Source organism: Ambystoma mexicanum, chromosome 4p (genome assembly GCF_040938575.1).
Source record: "Ambystoma mexicanum isolate Mex_15411 chromosome 4p, UKY_AmexF1_1, whole genome shotgun sequence".
Taxonomy (NCBI): domain Eukaryota; kingdom Metazoa; phylum Chordata; class Amphibia; order Caudata; family Ambystomatidae; genus Ambystoma; species Ambystoma mexicanum.
Window position 1 is genome coordinate 454,623,028 of NC_090927.1, and position 19,083 is coordinate 454,642,110.

The 19,083-nt window shown below is 44.1% G+C and overlaps 1 protein-coding gene across 1 annotated transcript in view; it reads left to right on the forward strand.

The window, feature by feature from the left end:
- Positions 1–17,374, forward strand: part of PDIA6 (protein disulfide isomerase family A member 6) — a 179,943-nt gene extending 162,569 nt beyond the window's left edge. Inside the window, exon 13 of the mRNA XM_069605971.1 lies at positions 16,815–17,374. Within this exon, the coding sequence (XP_069462072.1) occupies positions 16,815–16,883 (69 nt within the window). The 3' untranslated portion in view covers positions 16,884–17,374. The remainder of the gene's footprint in view (positions 1–16,814) is intronic.
- Positions 17,375–19,083: the final 1,709 nt, after the last annotated feature.

Genomic DNA, 19,083 nt, shown 5'->3' on the forward strand with positions numbered 1-19,083 from the left:
TGCAACATCTTTAAGCCGAACTGAAGCTCCAGGAAGATACTACGGACCCTCCCGAAGCAGGACAACCAAGCTAAAGTCAAAGCACCAGAGTGCTGGATTCAAGTCCAAGTGACCAACAGCCGCAGTGGTGCTGTTTGCCGGTAGCTGAAACCGCGAAGTGCAGCTGAACTGAAAAGAGCTTGTAGCTGCTGCCGACCTTCAAACTGCAGTGCAGGAGTCCTCCAGACGTCCTTCCTCTGTCCCCACAACTGAGGCTCAGGAACCCAGGATCTGCAACCCTGCAACCAGAACAGAAGCCAGCTGGATCCTTTTCTTCAAACCTAAGGTACTTTGCTGACTAAGGGGTACTTACCTCTTTTGTCTGTAGCTTGCATTCTCACTTGAGACTTGCAGTAGCTGCTTTTTGCAGAGTTTCACAGCTTGTGGCCCAATACTGATTTATTTTCTCTAACTTTGTGCAAGACCTTTGTGCCATCTAAGAAGTGTCTGCTCCATAGGCATTTTTCAAATTGACTTTGGCTGTCCTGGCTCCCTGCAGACTCTTCTGACCCATTGACTTTGATTCTATCAGTCCCTCGTAGGTGGCAACTTGTTTGAAACTGTTATTGTTGGGACAGATTCTATCTAGACTTCATTGGGAGATTTAAAAGGGCTCTCATGCTCTGAGTACCTGTCATTCCCTTAACCTTTCCTTTCCACAACCTCAGAATTTTACCAAGTGCATAAAAAAAGTGATATATAAATGCCAATACTGTCCTAGTAGTTGAAGTCCCCTCAGGGTTTTGGAAGTGTGTATGAAGCATCTCTTAACAAGTATCTACTGTTTATCTTGATTCTGAGAATGTGTTATGAAGTGTATTTTTATTGTTGCACATTACCCTTTTTAAAAAGAATGCTTAGTTAAAACTAATACCTTGCGTATAAGTGTTATTGGATACTTGTATGTGTGAGTTTCGTTGCTACAGCTCACATTTACCCTTCTTGAGATGTCTGGCTGCTCGGTCATTCTACCAACTTGTGTAGTACAGACCTATACCAATAAGTGGGGTTACCTAATACCAAGAAGATAAGACTGGTGTAGTCTCCCACAGGGTTACTGCATACAATCTTGCCTAACACTGGTGGCAGAAGTGGGATTTGTGTAGAGTGGTTACATTGACTATTTGCTGTACTTGTGCCCAACTAAACCAGCCACAGGGCTAGGGAATTGTAACATGCCAAATATGGCTAACTTCAGTGAGGCAGCCCTGATTGTTCTGACAGTAGATCAACTGAAAGATATGTGCTAAGCCAGGGGTCTGCCTGTAAAAAGAAAGAAATGTGAATTGATGAAAATGTTGTTGAGTCACCAACGTTTGGGTAGTAGGCCTGTAACACCTACTATCCCAAGTAATATGGATAATGATGAGAACAACAGTTTAGAGTCTTAACTCCAATCTGCAAGAGGAGTCAGAGGAGTTTCAGGAAGACAGTCCCTCTTTTCCACAGCCTGCCCTTTTGTCTGTCTATTTCCATTGGGACGCCACAAGGTCCAACATTAAGCCCAGAATGTTTTTCTTGAAACCATGAGATTAGAGCAGGGGGTCTCCAACCTTTTTGTCAACAAGAGCTACTTGTAGTTAATCCCCACTAGGCTGGAGCTACTGGGGTGATGTTCATAAGCATGAGGATTTCTACTGAGTTTCTTGGGTGGTTTATTTACTCTTTATATAATGCATTTACCATTATATTAACTTTAAAAAATCTAATTATTTTTTATTAGTAGCGATCATAAAATGTCAAGCATATCAGAATGTAGGAAACCAATCAGGACATACAGAATAAAGGCTGATACTGCATGCTATCCACCAGTGCCCTGTAATCTGATGGGTAGCTTGAAACAAACTCAGATGAAAACGCTCTGATGCTGTTAGATGTGTTGAAAGTTAGTTTTGTTTTCTGGATGTTTGTCTAAAAAAGGGTAGATTCACACAGCTAGGTAAGCTTAGATGGTTGGTTTAAGGGTTAGAGTGAACACCTTAGACAGACTGAGAAATCTGTTATTGTTAAACTATTTTTGATGCCTGCTCTCCTGAGCTGAGAGATTGACCCCAAAAAGTTAACACAGGCTGCTGACTTGTGGGTAGCCAACCAGGCCACTCAGAAAGACTCTGGGGCAACTCACAAGAAGAATGAGGGGAAGCAGCACAAGAAAGGGGAAAAGAGAATTCTAATTCCAACCATCCAAAAGAGGTCCACAAACATAGTAAGGGTATGTTCCATGGGAAACTTGGAAAGTCTAGTGAAACCTCTGGTGCCAAACCAGAGGGAGGTCAGCAGAAACCCCCATTCCAGAGAACCTTTGGGAAATGCTTTGTATGTGGGTCTATTGATCATGTGAAAGGATATCCCAGATGTAAGGGTAAACCTTCAGGGGTCCACACTGCCGCCTTAGCCTTCATCCCTGAGAGATAAGTTCGTATGGCAAGTGGTAACTTTCAATTACTGGCTGAACTCTCTGTTGGAGTTCAAGCTAGTTTCTTTAGTACCCCTGGGTCTGTGGGAACAAGAGAATATAGATGTGTATAATACCATACCTAACGACAACACAAAAGAGTATTCTAAGGACAGTGTACTTGTAAATGGTCAGGAGACCAATCCAAATGGTTCCAATTCTGCCAGCTCTCACCCAGTGTAATAATACCTTTCAGTGTACAGAGTGAGAGAGACCTTTTGGCGATTGATTTGAAAACTCTTGGAGTTGTATCTAGTACCCTCAGGGCTCCCAGTAAAAAGAAGCCGGAGCAAACTAGGGGTGTCACGGTATTAGTTTTAGGACGGTACAATAACCTTCTTGCCAAATGACGGTATCTCATGGTTATCGCGGTATAGCAGGTGGAGTTAACTAATCTTAACAAATATTTTCTAAAAGGTCATAAATTGTCAGATTTATCATCACAAACAAAACTAGGAACCCAAGGCCAGAATTGGGCTTTTCAACATACTTTCCACTGAAATGCCACCCCTTGCTTCCACCAAACACAAAAACACGTGTGGAGAGGAGGAGGGGCAGGGGGGGGAGCCCTGCTGCGACTGGCAAAGCAAACTGAATAGCTTTTCTTAAGTGGTCATTTCGGCTTTTAGCCCCCCAACTGGCTACTGGTGAAGATGAACATGTTGCCATGTTGATAACCTGCATGCCACAGATCAATGGAGTCTGATGGTAGTATACGCTTGTGCGCACACACACGCACGCACGCACGCACGCACGCACTCTCTTTACGTTGCAGCCTTTAATTTACTTGTGGGCCAAAAGGTGTTCAGTAATCACGGACATTTTACACTTTGGTATGGCTGTCATGATCTCTGCTTCCAAAAGGTCAGGGTTTTCCCAACTCCCTTGGAAGCAGATCCATAACCCAGGTTCCGAGGGCCAACCAGTCCCAATTGGGACCTTTTGGACCCAGTCCTGGCGCCAGTGGCACCAGGCTCATAAATGTGCCCAGTCCCAGCGCTGGAAGCGCCGGGCTCATGATGCTTGGGTGGACTTACCTGCAGCAGACCATGCTGCTTACTTGCCTGCCAGCTGAGCCTCTGATCCTCTTCTGTTTGGAACTACTTTTCCTGTTGGGCGGGGCAGGAGCCACTCCCTAGATTCAGAACACTGGAACTCTTCTGGAAAGCAGGAACTCTTTTCTTACCTAGGCGTGGCTGTGGAAGGAGACACCTAAGCACTACAGGAGGCTATTTAAACCACACCCGGTGGATGAATCTTGCTTTGCGTTATTCTGCATCCTCTGCAGCAGAACGCTCATCGTGTCTTCTGCATCGGATCCTGGGCCTAAGGAAAAAGGCTTACCATCCTGAATCCAGTCTTCAGCAACACCTATAAAGACAAGAAAGAACAGGTTAGCATTCCGGCATCTGAAAGACAAAGGCTTACCTACTCTTCGTGCGCTCCGGAGGTCTTCACACTGCATTCCGGCATCTGAAAGACAAAAGCTTACCGACTCTTCGCACGCTCCGGAGGCCTTCGGCGCTGCATCCTGCATCTGAAAGACAAAACAAGGTGCGTTTAAAGACATTGGGGAACTTTGATACTCACGTGCCAGTGGGTATTCCGATACCCTGCAGCCGCTCCGAACTCGTACCTGCAAAATAAAAGACAGTTAGAGCGCATCGTGAAGCAGGCAACAAGCGCTTACTTACGTGCTTCCAAGCGCTTCTATTCATCATACGGACTCCATCTTCAACTCACTTCAGCCCGTCATCCGCCATCGCCGGAACCTGCAAAACAAGAGACATCATTGCTAAAGACTTTAAAGACAATAGAATTACTCGAAACTTACCGTTCGTGCAGTAAACAACGGACAGCAGTCCTCTGAAGTCAAGAGGCCTGCGCTACCGATCCAGTGAAGAAACTGGTTACAGCACCCTGCCCCGAGGCAGATGGAGAGCTCGGCATTCACTTACCTAAGGTGAGAGCGTTAACCTTTGGGGGTCTACAGGAGAGCAAAAAAGGGAAGAGATAGGGACACCCCAATAACCCCAGTTCATTAATCCCATATTTTCTGTCTGCAGACATCTTACTCTTGAAGTCAGGCATACAGTGCACAGAGGTCCAGCCCAAAGAGCCAACCGGGTGCTACACATCACCTTTGAAGATACGGTAGTCGCCCAGTCAAGACCGGCGCCTCTGCGAGAATCAGGTGAGCGTTACAATGGCAGCAGGGAATACCCACAGAGATGAGTAAATTTCACACTGTGACTTATTATATGTAAAATCAATGATGGAACCAGGGAAATCCCCCATTGTCATATGTTTAGAAAACATTATCCATTATAAATATATAAACCCCAAACCGCCAACCCAAAGTAAACCCTTTTCCTTCTTGGCACTGTATTTATTCTTCCTATTGCTAACATATTGATTTTGTGTCAGGCACGTGTGGTTTATGGAATGGCATTAAAAACTGCTCCAACTGAAACTACTTGGCAGACGGCACATCCAACAGTGCAAGACCAAGACTGCGCAGCACTTGCTTACTGCAGCCTTTCCAAATCAGATTGAAAAGCACACTTTACGGTATGAACGGTATACCGGTATAAACAATGTGACGGTTATTATTGTTCAATTAAGTGGTTCACGGTATCTTTAACGTTATACCGTAACATCCCTAGAGCAAACTAGATTGACCATACAGGCACCGTTAGGAGACTCAGTGGGAGGTTGAGGAGATTCCTCTTACCCCCAGTCCACAGGAAGGTCACCCTTCTATTTCAAAGCTAAAGCAAGAGGCAAAGGGGAAACCCAAGATCTTTGGGAGAAAGAAAGGTATTATACCTAAGCCTGTTCACAGGACAAGGACCTCCCAGAGACAGTCCCAGGTCACCCCAGTGACCCCTTGCCCAGCTGAGGCTGAGTGGGAGGATCAACCAAACTCTGAAGAGTCAGTTACTGATCAAACAGTGCTAGAAGAAAACCTGCCCTATGTTGAGATCTGAACCCTAAAGACCATCCTGAGTTGCAAACTTTACTTGCAGAAGGTGGACCCTCTCTGGCAGACTTCAGCAGAGGTCAGAGAGAGTGTCCCTCTCTAGAAAGTCTTTGACAGACAGCTTCCCAGCTGGAAGGGCAAGAGCCAGATAGCATAGGATTTACTGGGAGGATGGCCTCCTCTACAGTGAACCTACTGAGTCTACCCCAGGAGGCTTGTAGTGCTCAAGGAGGTAAGACCAGTTCTTACAGTTAACCCATGAGATCCTTCTGGCTGGCCACTTGAGTTTCAAGAGAACCAAAGGGAGGCTATCTCTGTATTTCTACTGGCCCAAGATGGGGGTGGTGGGGGGGGTGTAGAAAAATTCTGTAAGAGCTGCCACACTTGTCAGACTTCTAGCAAGAGTGGAGCCAAGAATGTGGCACCTTTTAGTGCCCCTCCCAGTGGTGGGAGTTTCTTTTGAGAGGGTGGGGATTGCCATTGTTGGTCCCCTAGACCCTCCAACTTCTTCAAGCATCTGATTTATATTGGTTGTGGTAGACCATAATACCATGTATCCTGAAGCCATACCTATGAGAACTGTTACTGCTCAGGCAGTGGCTGAGGCCCTCCTTGGTATCTTTACCACGGTAGGTTTTCCTAAGGTGGTCATCTCTGACAGGGGGGTCACATTTTATGTTCCACTACATGCAGACCATGTGGAAAAACTGTAGAGTGACCTACAAGTTCTCAACAGCCTACCATCACCAAACCAATAGGTTGGTGGAGAGGTTTAATAGAACTATGAAGAGCATGATAGGTGCTTTAGAGGAACCCCTTAGAAGAAAGGGGGACCTTCTACTGCCATGCCTTCTCTTTGCTTAAGTCCCTCAAGCAGGGGTTGGGTTCAGCCCCTTGGAACTAGTCTATGGTCATCCGGTTAGAGGCCCTTTGGCCCTGATCAAGGAAGGGTTGGAGAGTGCACCTTCCCTCAAGCCATTGAGTCACTGACTGTGTACTAGGCCTCAGGAAGAGGATGGCACTCATGATGATAAAGCTTCTAATAACTTGAAAGCAATTCAAGCTCTGGTCAAACATTGACATGACCAGAAGACCAATATGGTGGAGTTTACTCCACCCAGTTTGTACTGGTTATGGTACCTTCAAGGCAGAGGGCCTTATAGGACGAAGGGATTGTACCCTTCAAGGTTGTGGGTAAACTTGGAGAGGTCTATTATTCAGTGCACCTGGGCAATCCCAAGGAGGCCCCTAGGGTCCGTCACACTAACCTTCTGAAGGCTTATGTTTACAGACCAGAAATAGATTTGCGTCTAGCCTCTGATCAAGAGGAGGAGGATTCTCCCTGATCTCCTCAGAGGACAACCCTCAGATGACAAAATCGGAGGAGTAAACCTCTCTTCAGATCTGACACTGCAACAACAGCAGGAGTGTAAATCTCTGTTAAATAAGTTTGCTTCCCTGTTTTCATTGATATCGGGCCTTCTCTCTGGTGACTGTCTCCCTATCAAAAGCAGGGGTTACAGAATATCAGACCATGTAAGATCCCACATAATGGAAGAGGTCAAGAAGATGCTTGATCTTTGGGTATTAGAGCCATCTACAAGTCCATGAGCTAGTCCAGTTGTACTAGTGCCAAAAGCAGGAAACAAGGAATTGAGATTCTGTGTGGATTATAGAGCTGTTAATGCAGTCACCACAACTGATGCCCATCCATTAACCAGGACAGATGAGCTGGTGGACAAACCTGGTTTAGCCAACTTCCTCAGTACATTTGATCTGACCTCAGGCTATTGGCAAATGGCTCTGACAGACTATGCCAAGGAGAAAAATGCATTTTCTACCCTTGAAGGCCTCTGCCAGTTTAAGGTTATGCCTTTTTGGATTAAAAAATGCACCTGCTACATTCAGGAGGATGGTGAACCAAGTTCTGAATGGGTTGGAGGACTTCTGCATTGCATACCTGGATGAAATTGTAGTGTTCAGCCCCACTTGGGAAGAGCATCTTCACCACCTAGGATGTGTTTTGCAGTATCTTGAACAGGCACATCTGATCATAAAGGCTAGTAAACATCAAATTGGTCAGATTAAAGTGGTCTACCTTGGACATGAGGTAGGAGCAGGTGAAATAAGGCCATTGCCTAGCAAAGTACAAGGTGTAAAAGTCTGGGCCACCCCTACTACTCAGACCCAAGTGAGAACCGTTCTAGGTCTCACTGGGTACTACAGGAAATTCATAGAGAACTATGGGACCATAGCTTCTCCCTTGATTGTGATTTCCCCCTCACCCAAATTCCCCAAGATGGTCAGGTGGAATGAGTGCAATAAGGCTTTTGAAGGACTGAAGGAAAGCCCTTTGTCAAGCTCCAGTCTTGAGAGCACCTGACTACAACCAATCCTTCATTGTATAGACAGATGCTTCTAATACAGGGATAGGGGCATTTTATAGTCAGCTGGATGAGAAAGGCAGGGAACACCCCATCTGCTTCATCAGTAGGAAACGGAAAAACCATGAGACAAAGTGGGCAACTATTGAACGTGAGATTTTTGCCATTGTGTGGTCTCTGCAGACGTTTAGACCACATTTTATGGTTCTGCTGGTCTACTTTTGTTATTTGGACAGACCACCAACCCTTGAGATGGTTAATGCAGATTAAGGGGGAGAATTCTAATTTCTGTGCTAATTCCCTTCAACCTTAGAAACCCCCAGCTCTTTTGCTGGACTTAAGAACTTCTTCATTTTTATCCTAGTGAGTGACACCCTTTTCTCACTTTGTCATGTATTTTGATCTGATTTGGACTCTGTGTTTTTCTTTGTTTTTTGAGTCTGACAAACTCCATAGGCATCTACTTTTTGTATTGTGACACACAGCACTGTCGGTGCAGTGTCGCAGAGAATTCCTTTGGATTTCACGTAAGGTTTAAATAACTTCTCTTAGGTAAACTACTGTTTCCAAGAGTAGTGAAATTGACTTTACTTTTTTCCTGTGTAGGTCCAGCACACCCCATCTTATGTGTAGTGCTGGGGGGGGTTACTTAGCCCCTTTTCCTACGTGCTCATTGAACATCTTTTGTGTTACCCTCACAACTTTAAATGGCCGGTGGCAGTGGTTTAATTTTCCTACCATTGTGCTTTTCTAGCACAGGCTGAATCCTCAGCTGCAGTATAGCACCCATGGGTGACCATTGCATCAAAATGGCCCTTGTCGTCTTTTTTCGCCATTTCTTGTTTGTGAGTTCTTTCTTGGGTTTTACTCTGCATGCCAAACCAGGTTTAACCCCTTTGTTCGTTTTGCCTTTTGCTTTCTTCAGTGCTGAAACCCGCCTCTGACTCCAGTGTGTCTGGCAGGGCAGGAAGCGAGGAAGATGGCTGAAACTCCCTGTGCTTGGTCTCCTTGGTTACCTGAATGCACCCAGTGCTGATTGGCTGGCTGTCCTTGGAGGACAGCCACCCTGCTGTGTGAGTGACAGCTAGGCTGTGCACGAATGGGAGAAACCTGAATAAAGGGCGAGGCTTCTTGAACTGAAGACAGTCGACCACTGGACGAAAAAACCGACAAAGTAATCGTGAAGAGAAGCTTGCTGCATCCACCTGGACTGTTGAACTGCCTGGTGAAGCCCTGCTGCTGTGCTGAAACTGCTTTTCTGAATCGACTAGAAAAGCTCTGAAGAGGACAAACTTTGATGGACGACCTTCCCTTACCACCCCCCTCCCCGACCCCCCCCCCCCACCTCCCCCTACCAACTGGCTGTACTACTTTGCTTCTGCTGGAACCCAGTGCCAGGGGTCGCGAACGCTGTAGTCTAGAGCAACGTCTATAAGCTAGACCAAAGCTCCAGGAAGATCCTGAGGACCCTCCCGAAGCAGGAGGACCTAAACTCGAGTCACTGCACCAGAGTGCTTTTCTCAAGGAGTAAAGAAGTCCAAGTGTCAGATCTGCACTGGTGCCATTTGGTAATAGCTGAAACCGCGAAGTGCTGCTGAACTGATAAGAGCCCGTAGCTGCTGCCGACCTTCAAACTTCAATACAGGAGTCCTCCAGACGTACTCCCTCGTGTCCCCACAACTGAGGCCCAGGATCTGCAATCAGGTTTGGAGAAGAGGATCCAGCTGGCTTCTGTTCTAAGGTACTGTACTGACTAAGGTGTAGTTACCTCTTTTGTCTGTAGCTGCTTTTTACAGAGTTAATCTCAACTCTACCTTTCACAAGCTTCACAGCTTTTGGCCCAACAGTGATTTTCTACAAACTCTAACTTTGCAATACTTTTTTGCTATCTAAGTGGTGCCTCCGCTCCATAGACATTGTTCAAATTGACTTTGGCTGTCCTGGCTTTCTGCGGACTCTTTTGACCCATTGACCTCGATTCTAACTGCTCCTCATAGGTAGTAACTTGCTTGAAACTGTTATTGCTGGGAAAGGTTCTATCTAGACTTAATTGGCAGATTTAAAAGTGCTCACATGCTCTGAGAACCTGTTAACCTTGTTCCTTCCCTTAACCTTTCCTTTCCACAACCTCAGAATTTTACCAAGTGGAAAAAGTAAAATATAAATGCCAATCCTGTCCTAGTAATTGAAGTCACCTCAGGGTGTAGGAAGTGTGTATGAAGCATCTCTAAAGAGTATCTACTTGCTTATCTTGATTCTGAGAACGTGCTAAGTGTATTTTTATTGTTGCACATTGTCAATTTTAAATAAGCATTCTTTAAAAAGGGCAGTTAGTAAAATCATTATTTTACTAGAAAACCTTGTGTGTTATTTGGATACCTGTATGTGTGGATTTCGATGCTACAGTTCCTATTTGCCGCTCTTGAGAGAGGTCTGACTGCTCAGTCACTCTACCAACTTGTGAAGTACAGACCCATACAATAGATGGGTTACATAATACCAAGAGCACAAGACTGGTGTAGTCTCCCACAGGGTTAGTGCATACAATCTTACCTAACATCGGTGGGGACCCGCTGCTGGTTAAAATCCATTCCATCGTCTGATCTTTTTTCTTCGTGTGAGGCCGTCTCCTTGTACTTGTGCCTGTTCAAAGTGCGACCTGAACATCTTCGTGGATGACCGGTATGATAAATGCCTCTACTGCTTGCCATGGAAGCAGTAGAGGCCAATGATGGGGGGGTTGGGGGGAAGGGGACAACTCTGCAAGCCCACTCCCCAAAACTCAGCAAAATCATCACAGAAGGTTGGTGACTTGGCTAGAGGAGGGTGCCAAGGCCTCAGTGTGAAGTCATGCCTCTGCCCGGACCAGCAGATCCATTGAGCGTACTCCTTCTACTAAGAGGTTGAGGTCTGTTGAGGACACAACCTAAAAAGGACAAGAAGGCCTACGCTCCAACTTTCTTTGTCGACCGCTCTCAAGGCTCAGTCTACGATGGCAGGGTCCACTGTCACAACTCTGGTGGCCTCATTGTCAGAAAAACATTGCACATCGAAGACCTTTTAATCGACAAGTTATGCACCATCGACCGGTGGAGTGTTGGGACAGTTTTTCTGAAGTCTAACTAAGAGTTTAGTAAAACCATTCAACTGAGCCAGTACAAGACTCCACTCTTAGTATAAGGCTGTACCACTTGAGTATATGGTAGAGTTGACCGTGCAGCCAGGCTTATCTTAGGAGGGAGAGAGGGCTGTAGAATGGGTACAAAAAAATTGCAGTACACATTTGGTCCAAAGAAACATTATATATTGTACAAATAGAGTTTATTTAAATACAAGTGGGCCAAGAGGAATCTTGGGTAAATAAGTACTATCACATTATATACAACCACAAATCTAAAAACACAACTGTAACCCATCACAGTATTCTGGGTTTAGTGAAGATAGTTGTATATGTAATATGAGAAAAATAAATAACATGATTCAATGAAAATGTGTGCTGACTGGAAATGGAAACTATGCCTTTGTACAATGCGTGTATTTATTATTGTGGCAGGATTGTGTGTTTTATTGGTTATGCTATGCCATCTGGGTCAAGTAGCATGTGTGCTTGTTTATCTAACAATGGTGGGACTTCTTTAGGCCCATTTCTATCTTGGTAGAAACAAAAATGTATAACCTTGTTTTCACAGGGACACCTTTTTGCCTGATAGTTATGAAATGGAGTGTATTGGTACTGTCCCTCAGCAGGGGGGGGGGGGGGGCTGTACCCTATGAGGAGATTGAGAATTCTGACAGCTTTTTTCCCTTTGGGGGAAGAGGACTTAGTATGGGCTGCTAGAGAAGTGAGCCTGCGTTGGTTCTTTATCAAGGTGAGCTGTTGAGGGGAATCCAAGGGGGAATGATGAAGAGCCTGCTCCTCCATGGGGCCTGTTGGCGCATACAAGGATTGTCCTAGGCCTTACAGTAGCTATGATAATTCAGTCACCCCCTCCCTTGTGGGTGGTACTATGAGTGAAGAAAAGAGCCTGCTGGCAGAAAGACAGCGCATATCTCCAGTCAAGTGGTGACTGCTTCATGGGCTACTGTTGTGTCTGTGTGGACAGCCACTGCCTGACGGGAAAAGTAAACCGAACCTGTGATAAGCCCTGAGCGAGACAGTTTAGCTTCTCCAGGTGAAGGTAAGAGAAGCTGTGGGTTCCGTCACTACATCTCCTGAAAATATGAGCCGCATAATGCGGTTAATGGTTGCCCATACAACTTTCCCAGGCCTAATGCTGGAACACATATAGGGAGCCTTCTCGGAGGTCCCTGAACACTTAACTAACTCTGAATACTTACTTGTTTAAGAGGATCTCCTATGGAACTTTGTTTTTCTTGACTCTGAACCCTATCGCAACCTGCCACAGCTGGCACTTAGACCACTAGGGGTCCCTCTTCTGCCTCGGAAAGATCATGCATTAAACTAGGGAAGGACTGGATGGGAAGGGGGAAGGACTGGATTTTTCCTTGAAAGTATATCAAGTGTGAAAGTATTTACTTGCTAAAGAAGTTGGTTTGAGAACTGTAGCTCTGTGGGAGAAGTTACGAAGGGTCATTCAGTTTATGCTTACCGTTGTGTAGCTCCCAACCCCTCTAAAAAAAAAAAAAAAAAATTACTAACTTTGAATGCTGTTTTCCCCCTTCCCCCCTTCTCCCTTCTAAAAGGTGTTGGTACTGTTTTATCATTGCTTAACTGAAAGGGTATGAAAGCTTACCAATAGGGTGTACCTGCCTTGAATAACATTGTGTCAATCTGAAAGTTTAACATTGGGTGTTGCTTTCCCTGGTCTGTTTTTATACCGATCTAAAACCGTCTTAGGGTTTATACCTACCTTTTAAGTACCCGGAGGCTCCTTTGCAAAGTATGTAGGCCATACCTTGATAATCTGCTGCTCATCAAAACTTGTAACCCTGGGTTGTGCTTCCCTGAATTGCTTTGCTGCTGTTCTTAAATAGTTTCATTACAAACTATATTATACACTTCTTATATACTGGGCATAACTAGCTATTGGATAACGGATAGTTATGTACTAAAAGATCCATTACTTACCTTGAAATACATTGCGTCTTAAAGTGTAATTGGTATTTACTTTCTTTGAATTGCTTAGTGCATTCTAAAATATTTGAGTGTTCATACTTATCCTTGAGTAGCTTAAGGCCCCTCCAGAAAGTATGAGTTGATTTACTAGCTCTGAACTGAGTTATAAAAGGTAATGTTGCAAGGACTATACTTTTAACCGGTTTGTTTTCTTTCATGTGATTTCATGAGTGTCACTGCATGACGACAGTGTCGACTACCATTTGAAATACTGATTGTATTCTAAAAGTATATTGAACGTCTTATTCCTCAAGAATAGTATGTTACTATCCTGAATGTATGACCTTAGGTTTGACTCACCTTGACTTGCTTCCTGCTCCTCTAAATAAGGTTATACTTTGGTTTTCATACCATAGGTATTGAGTTGGTTTTTATGATTGTGTGTGTATGATGGTATAGTACTTACTTACCCAAGAATTATTTTGGTGTAATTATATTTAAATACATCTTTATTTTTACAATACATAGTGTTTCTTTGGGCCATATGTATCCTACAATTTCTTTGTACTAAGCAACGGCCCTCTCTCCCACCTAAGATAAGCCTGGCTGCTCTGGCCATGCTACCCCCCCATCATCCTCAGGTGGTACAGCCTTAAATGAAGAATGGAGCTTATGTACTGCCTCAGATATGGTTTTTCCGAAGTCTGGTAGGGCTTGAAAAACTGTCCTAACGCTCAACTCCACAGAGTATTTTTCTTGAGGGGCTAAACCACTTTCCTTTCCCGTCTAATGGTTCTAACGCTTGAGCAGGTATAGATTTAAATAACAGGGGTTGCTGAGATCGACCTGCCATTGCGCCCTTCTGCTGGTCTTTAATCGCAAACGGGGCTCGATTAGTCGGTTTTGGTGGTACCTTTACTTCAGATACAGGACCCCATCTATTTTACAGATTTGCCTTATACTGTTACCACGGAAGCAGACAGCTGGGACACACCCAGTTTCTGTTAAAGGAAAGAATGTTTACTTTCCATTGCCCATCATTTTCTTAGTGTTTTACATTGATTATTCTTTTTCTGGGGTCGACTGTCATAGCCTGGAGGAATACAAGATTCAATTACAATCGCTTATCCCAGTGTGGATTGTGTTATTTAAAGCAAAATTTGGTTATACCGAGGGCTAACTTCCTGAGAGGTAGATCTCTTATTGAAGATATTGGCTACCACGTAGAAATGAAAAGCGGGCCACTGGAGAAGAGGAGCCAATTCATGAACGACTTGCAAATCACAATGCCAGCAGACTAGGCATGGCTTAATCGCACCATAGTGCATTCCACTACTGCAAACAGTTTCCTAACTGCATTCTGCACACTCTACTTCTGCATTTTTCTGCAGCCCCTTGAACATTGACATGGGTTTGAAGAATGGTTTATGTGCCATAATGCCTTGAGTGCCAGTCCACACATGTACTTTTCCCCACCTTAAAGGAATAGTGCCATCAAAAATGTTATTGGATCAAAAGATGGGTCATTATAAAAAAAATATTTATTAAGCAAGTTCCTATGTAAACTTTTGAGCTGAGGCTCAGTCACACATTTCAAGCACTAGGAGGCAGGCATCCAATTTGTGAAAAGGATGAGCCTCCTGTGCTTGTGTTAATTTCTGCCCTTGCGGCACTAATGAAGCAAAAGCCAGCCAGCTGTAATAAACAAAAGCTACCAGCAGGTCGCTTCATTATTGCCGGAGTGTTGAGATTAACACAAGCTGCTTCTGGTAAGTGCTTTAAATTTCATTCTTTTTTCAAAGCACTGCAAAATAAATGCTGCAGTTTTCTTTCTAACTTAGAAAGAAAACTGCAGCATTTATAACGTTGTATTTGCTGTGGCTTCAGCTTTGAGTCTCCTGGGCTCCCCGTCTCGGGAGTCCAGGAGACTCAAAGCTGAAGCCACAGCAAACATAAATAGAAAGTTGTTGTATTTATAAATGCTGTGGTTTTCTTTCTAAGTTTCCCGTGCTCCTCTGAGCCAGAGGAGCCCAGGAAACGTATATGGAAAACCACAGTATTTTCAAATGCAACAACGTATTTGACTGCGCCGGCTTTCGCTTCAAGTCTCCTGGGCTCCCCCGGGTTGGGGGAAGCCCAGGAGACTCTAAGCGAAAACCGCAGCAGTCAGAAATACGTTGTTGTATTTGATTTCTGTGGTTTTCTAACCACAACAATCATAAATACAACGTTGTATTTAGAATTGCTGCGCCTTTGCTTTTTGCAGTTCATTTTAAATTTCTGTGCTTCCCTGGGCTTGGGGAGCACCGAAAATGTAAAATGAAAGTGAAGGCAGCCTCCTTCATGTACAGCTCTGCTCTGGCTGCAGTAAGCAAAAGCTCCCACTAAGGGGCTTTTGCTGCTTGTTTACTGCCGCCAGGGCAGAGCTTAACATGAGCTGAGGAGCTGCCTGAAATGGCAAAATGGATGCTCCCAGGTACATGCTTTGAGCCTCGTTTGCTCAAAGGTTTACATAGGAACTTTCTTTAAAATTATGTTTAATGCATGTTTTTGATTATTGCCCATCTTTTGGGACAGTAACATTACTTAAGTACTCTGCACAGTTCTTTTACAGTGAGGGGGGGGTATGCAGATGTCAACTTAAGCAGCCCAGTCCAAAGGTTTTATTAATGCAACATCAAACCCTGGCCCATGCCCAACACCACATGGTCTACGCTTTGCCGGCTTAGCATTGGCTTTTATTTCTCTTCCAGTTGCTATTTGCCCTTCCAATATCTCGCTTCTTCAGTTCCAGAGTTATGCCTCTAAGCACAGGAACGGTTAAAGCTTTATTCTATGGATTCTCTGCCTTTCCGGCAGGGAAAGGAAGAAGAAAGCCAGGACTTACCTTGCAGATGTGTCCGTGTACTCATGTGTCCATTCAGCCAGTCATGACTGGTTAGGCACAGAGTTTTGCATTTGAATGTTCATACCATTTGAAAAAGGAAGACAGTTTAAAAAGCCAGCACTGTTATGGATCAGGCCTTTATAGGCAAAAATAAAAACATCTTTTCCACATGCCAATTAACATAACATCGCATTGCCCAGTCCTCTGCCTAACAAACAATTTTGCATGAGAGTGTATTCGAGGTGTCCACTTGATATATATTTTCTTTGACGGTTCAGTTCAACAGGAAAGTTTCCATATTGCTAAAGCAAGTTTGTTGGTTTATTTAGTATTTCCATTTTAAATCTTCTGATTGTATTCATTATGGCAACTTAATGGGTGGGATGTAGTAACCAATGAACAGACCAATATTGAGATTTAGAATATCCAGTTTGAAACGCCTCCAAGGGTATATTGATTGTCTTAATTGTGTCCGCTCTACTTGGTGTCCTATGGCCCAAATTGCATGTACGATTCCATCATCAGTCTTTGTTTGATTCTTTTTGGCGTGCGTATGGTGAGTTGCAGACGAAAGGGATGGAAATGGGCTGAGAAAGGTGGAGTACCAACAACCAGTTAAGATGGCTTTTGAAAGTTCCAGTAGTAACAAATGCTGTAACCTCCTATAATTTGTTCACTGCTCCATGTACAGGCTAAATTGACCTCAATGCTTGTGATTAAATGGACTATGCTTAGGGATGTCATGTTTACAATTCCTGTCTTCCATTTAATGACTTCTAATATCATACAGTTATTGGAATGTTATTCACTTATATAGCATTCTCACATAAGGTATTAGAGCAAATTCTCAATTTTGCTGCTTTGGAAAATATTCTGTTTATAGCCTGTTTGGAAGCAGGCCCTTTTGAAGCTTTTGTGTTTACTTTTTTGCCACATGTTCAAGCTAAAGTAATCCCATTGTTAACATGTTCATAAATACATTTTTACAGTTGCCAGCTGAAGAGGACATTGATCTCAGTGATGTGGATCTTGATGACTTTGACAAAGATGAACTGTGAGAGCTTCTGTTGAAACTTGAGAATTGTTCTTTTCTTGGGAGAGCATAACCACAGTAGGACAACAAGTTCTGCTCAGCAAAAGGAGTGACTGGTGGCCTTTTTAAAAAAGCAGCATTTGGGGAAGTGGATTTACATTTCTAACAATGAACTGTGTGCCTCTCAAGAACACTGAGAAATTCTGTGAATTGTCGTAAGTGAATGATTGTATGCTACAAAACGGATCAGTTTGGACACGACAACTTGCCAGTTTGGACAAGAACACCACCACCTCTACTATTCATTGTGAAACTTAAGTGGGTGGGTTTTGTTTAGTTTGTTTTTTGTTTTATATAATGTGTTTTGAAGGTTTTGCGGGCTGTTACTGTAACCTATTTTTAAATCAAATTTGTTCATCAAAGGTCGACCAGATTTTGTCAATTGAAGAATAAAATATTTTTGACATACAATGTCCTTCCCTTTATAGGAAAGAACATTGCTGGTGTTTTATTTGACATGCTCTATCAATGTGTTCTCCTTCGGTGATTGATTTTGTTGTAGTTCTATGTCCAACCTAGAGTTGGTCCCCGTCATTCCTGTGCTCTGAATGCTGCATGACAACATCAGAACACTACTAATATCCTTCGAACAATATTGGGTAGGGACGGCTCCCATTCCATTTTCACGGGCTGTCGTGACCAATGCAACAGGCCATCATGCTCTCCATCTTGTATGTCCCAGCCTTGGTTGCCCAATCCCGCTCATTGTGCAAGAACTTGATTTTCCATTGGATTGTCAAACATACTCTAGCCACAAAAAGTGAGCCGTATGTGGTAGCAATCGCCACGCTTCTCCAATCCAAAAAGAAACCGCATTGGGTCCACCTCCCTTTGGTCAATTTCCATGCCCTTTATCCAACCCAACACCTTCCAAAAGCACTGGACTTCCCTGCAGGGCCACCCACGTGTTCCAGTAATTGGCTTTTTCCCTGCATTTCCTCCAAAAAATAGGGGCTCAACCCAGCGACAATATTCAAAAGCTTCCCTGGGTCGTACTGCCATCAATGCACATGTTTGATTCCATGTAACTTGTACTAACAAGCTATCGAAGTTGTAAACGCCCTAAAACCACTTTTCACATACCTCCTTCAATTTACATGGCCAGGTCCCTTTCCCATTTACTCCTCAACCTTCCTGACCCCTTGAGCCAAGCCAGAAACAAAGCGGCATAAATAAGTGCAATCATGCCCTTAGAGCTATCCTGTGATATCACTATCCAATCTGAGTTGGTTAGCTACTGAGGACCATGGCCCACTCCTCCACAGTCACTGACCCTTTTAGCTGCAAGTAAAGGAATGTAGACAGCTTGCTATATTTGCAGCTGTTGTGTGGAGACTAATCCCCCCCCCCGCCCCCATTACTGACCTACCCTTTCTAAACCAGCCTCAAATCGCCCCCTGAAATCTCAAGGGTTCATAGAAGTCATGTCTAATCAGTGGGGCACATGTATGACTAGGCAGAGGGGGCCAGGTCATAAGTCCTTGCATCTCTGTTCTCCAGAGAGCCCATATCCCCAATATGGGGTGCTCCCATACCCTCTTGGTCAGGGACTTCTACCTGTGGAACCCAGTACCATTCCCTCACCGGTCTCAACCAGTAGTTCTCTGTATATACCCACTGTTTCTCTCCATCGCACTTAATAGGAGACACAAAAGCCCTCATTTGAGAGGGCCTGTGGTATTCCTCCAGATCCAGTAAGCCTGTTCCCACCCTGATTTTTCAGAAGGATCAATATTTCATAGGCAATCGATTGCTTCTTGTCTTGCTATAAGAATCACACAAACCTAGCCTTGATGCTTGCAAAAAACAATTCTGGAACTTAAACTGGGAAAACCTATAGAATCCTCTGCATGATAGTCATTTTGAGCGCATTGAGTCTAACCATCCATGACAAAGTAAGGAACACCCCATCTTTCAGGTCCTCAGATATTTTAAGCCATAATGGTGGACAGTTGGCCTCAAGCAAGCCCCAGGGTGACCCAGTAACCCAAATCACAAGATATCGAAGGCTTGTCCTATGAATCGTCGGATGCATTGACTCATTTTTTGTACCCTCTTCTGACCCCCAATGGATCGGGAAAAGAGCTGATTTTTCCCAGATTCACTTTGAAACCCGAGAGTGACCCATATCTTTCAATAACAATGAATGCAACATTATATCATCC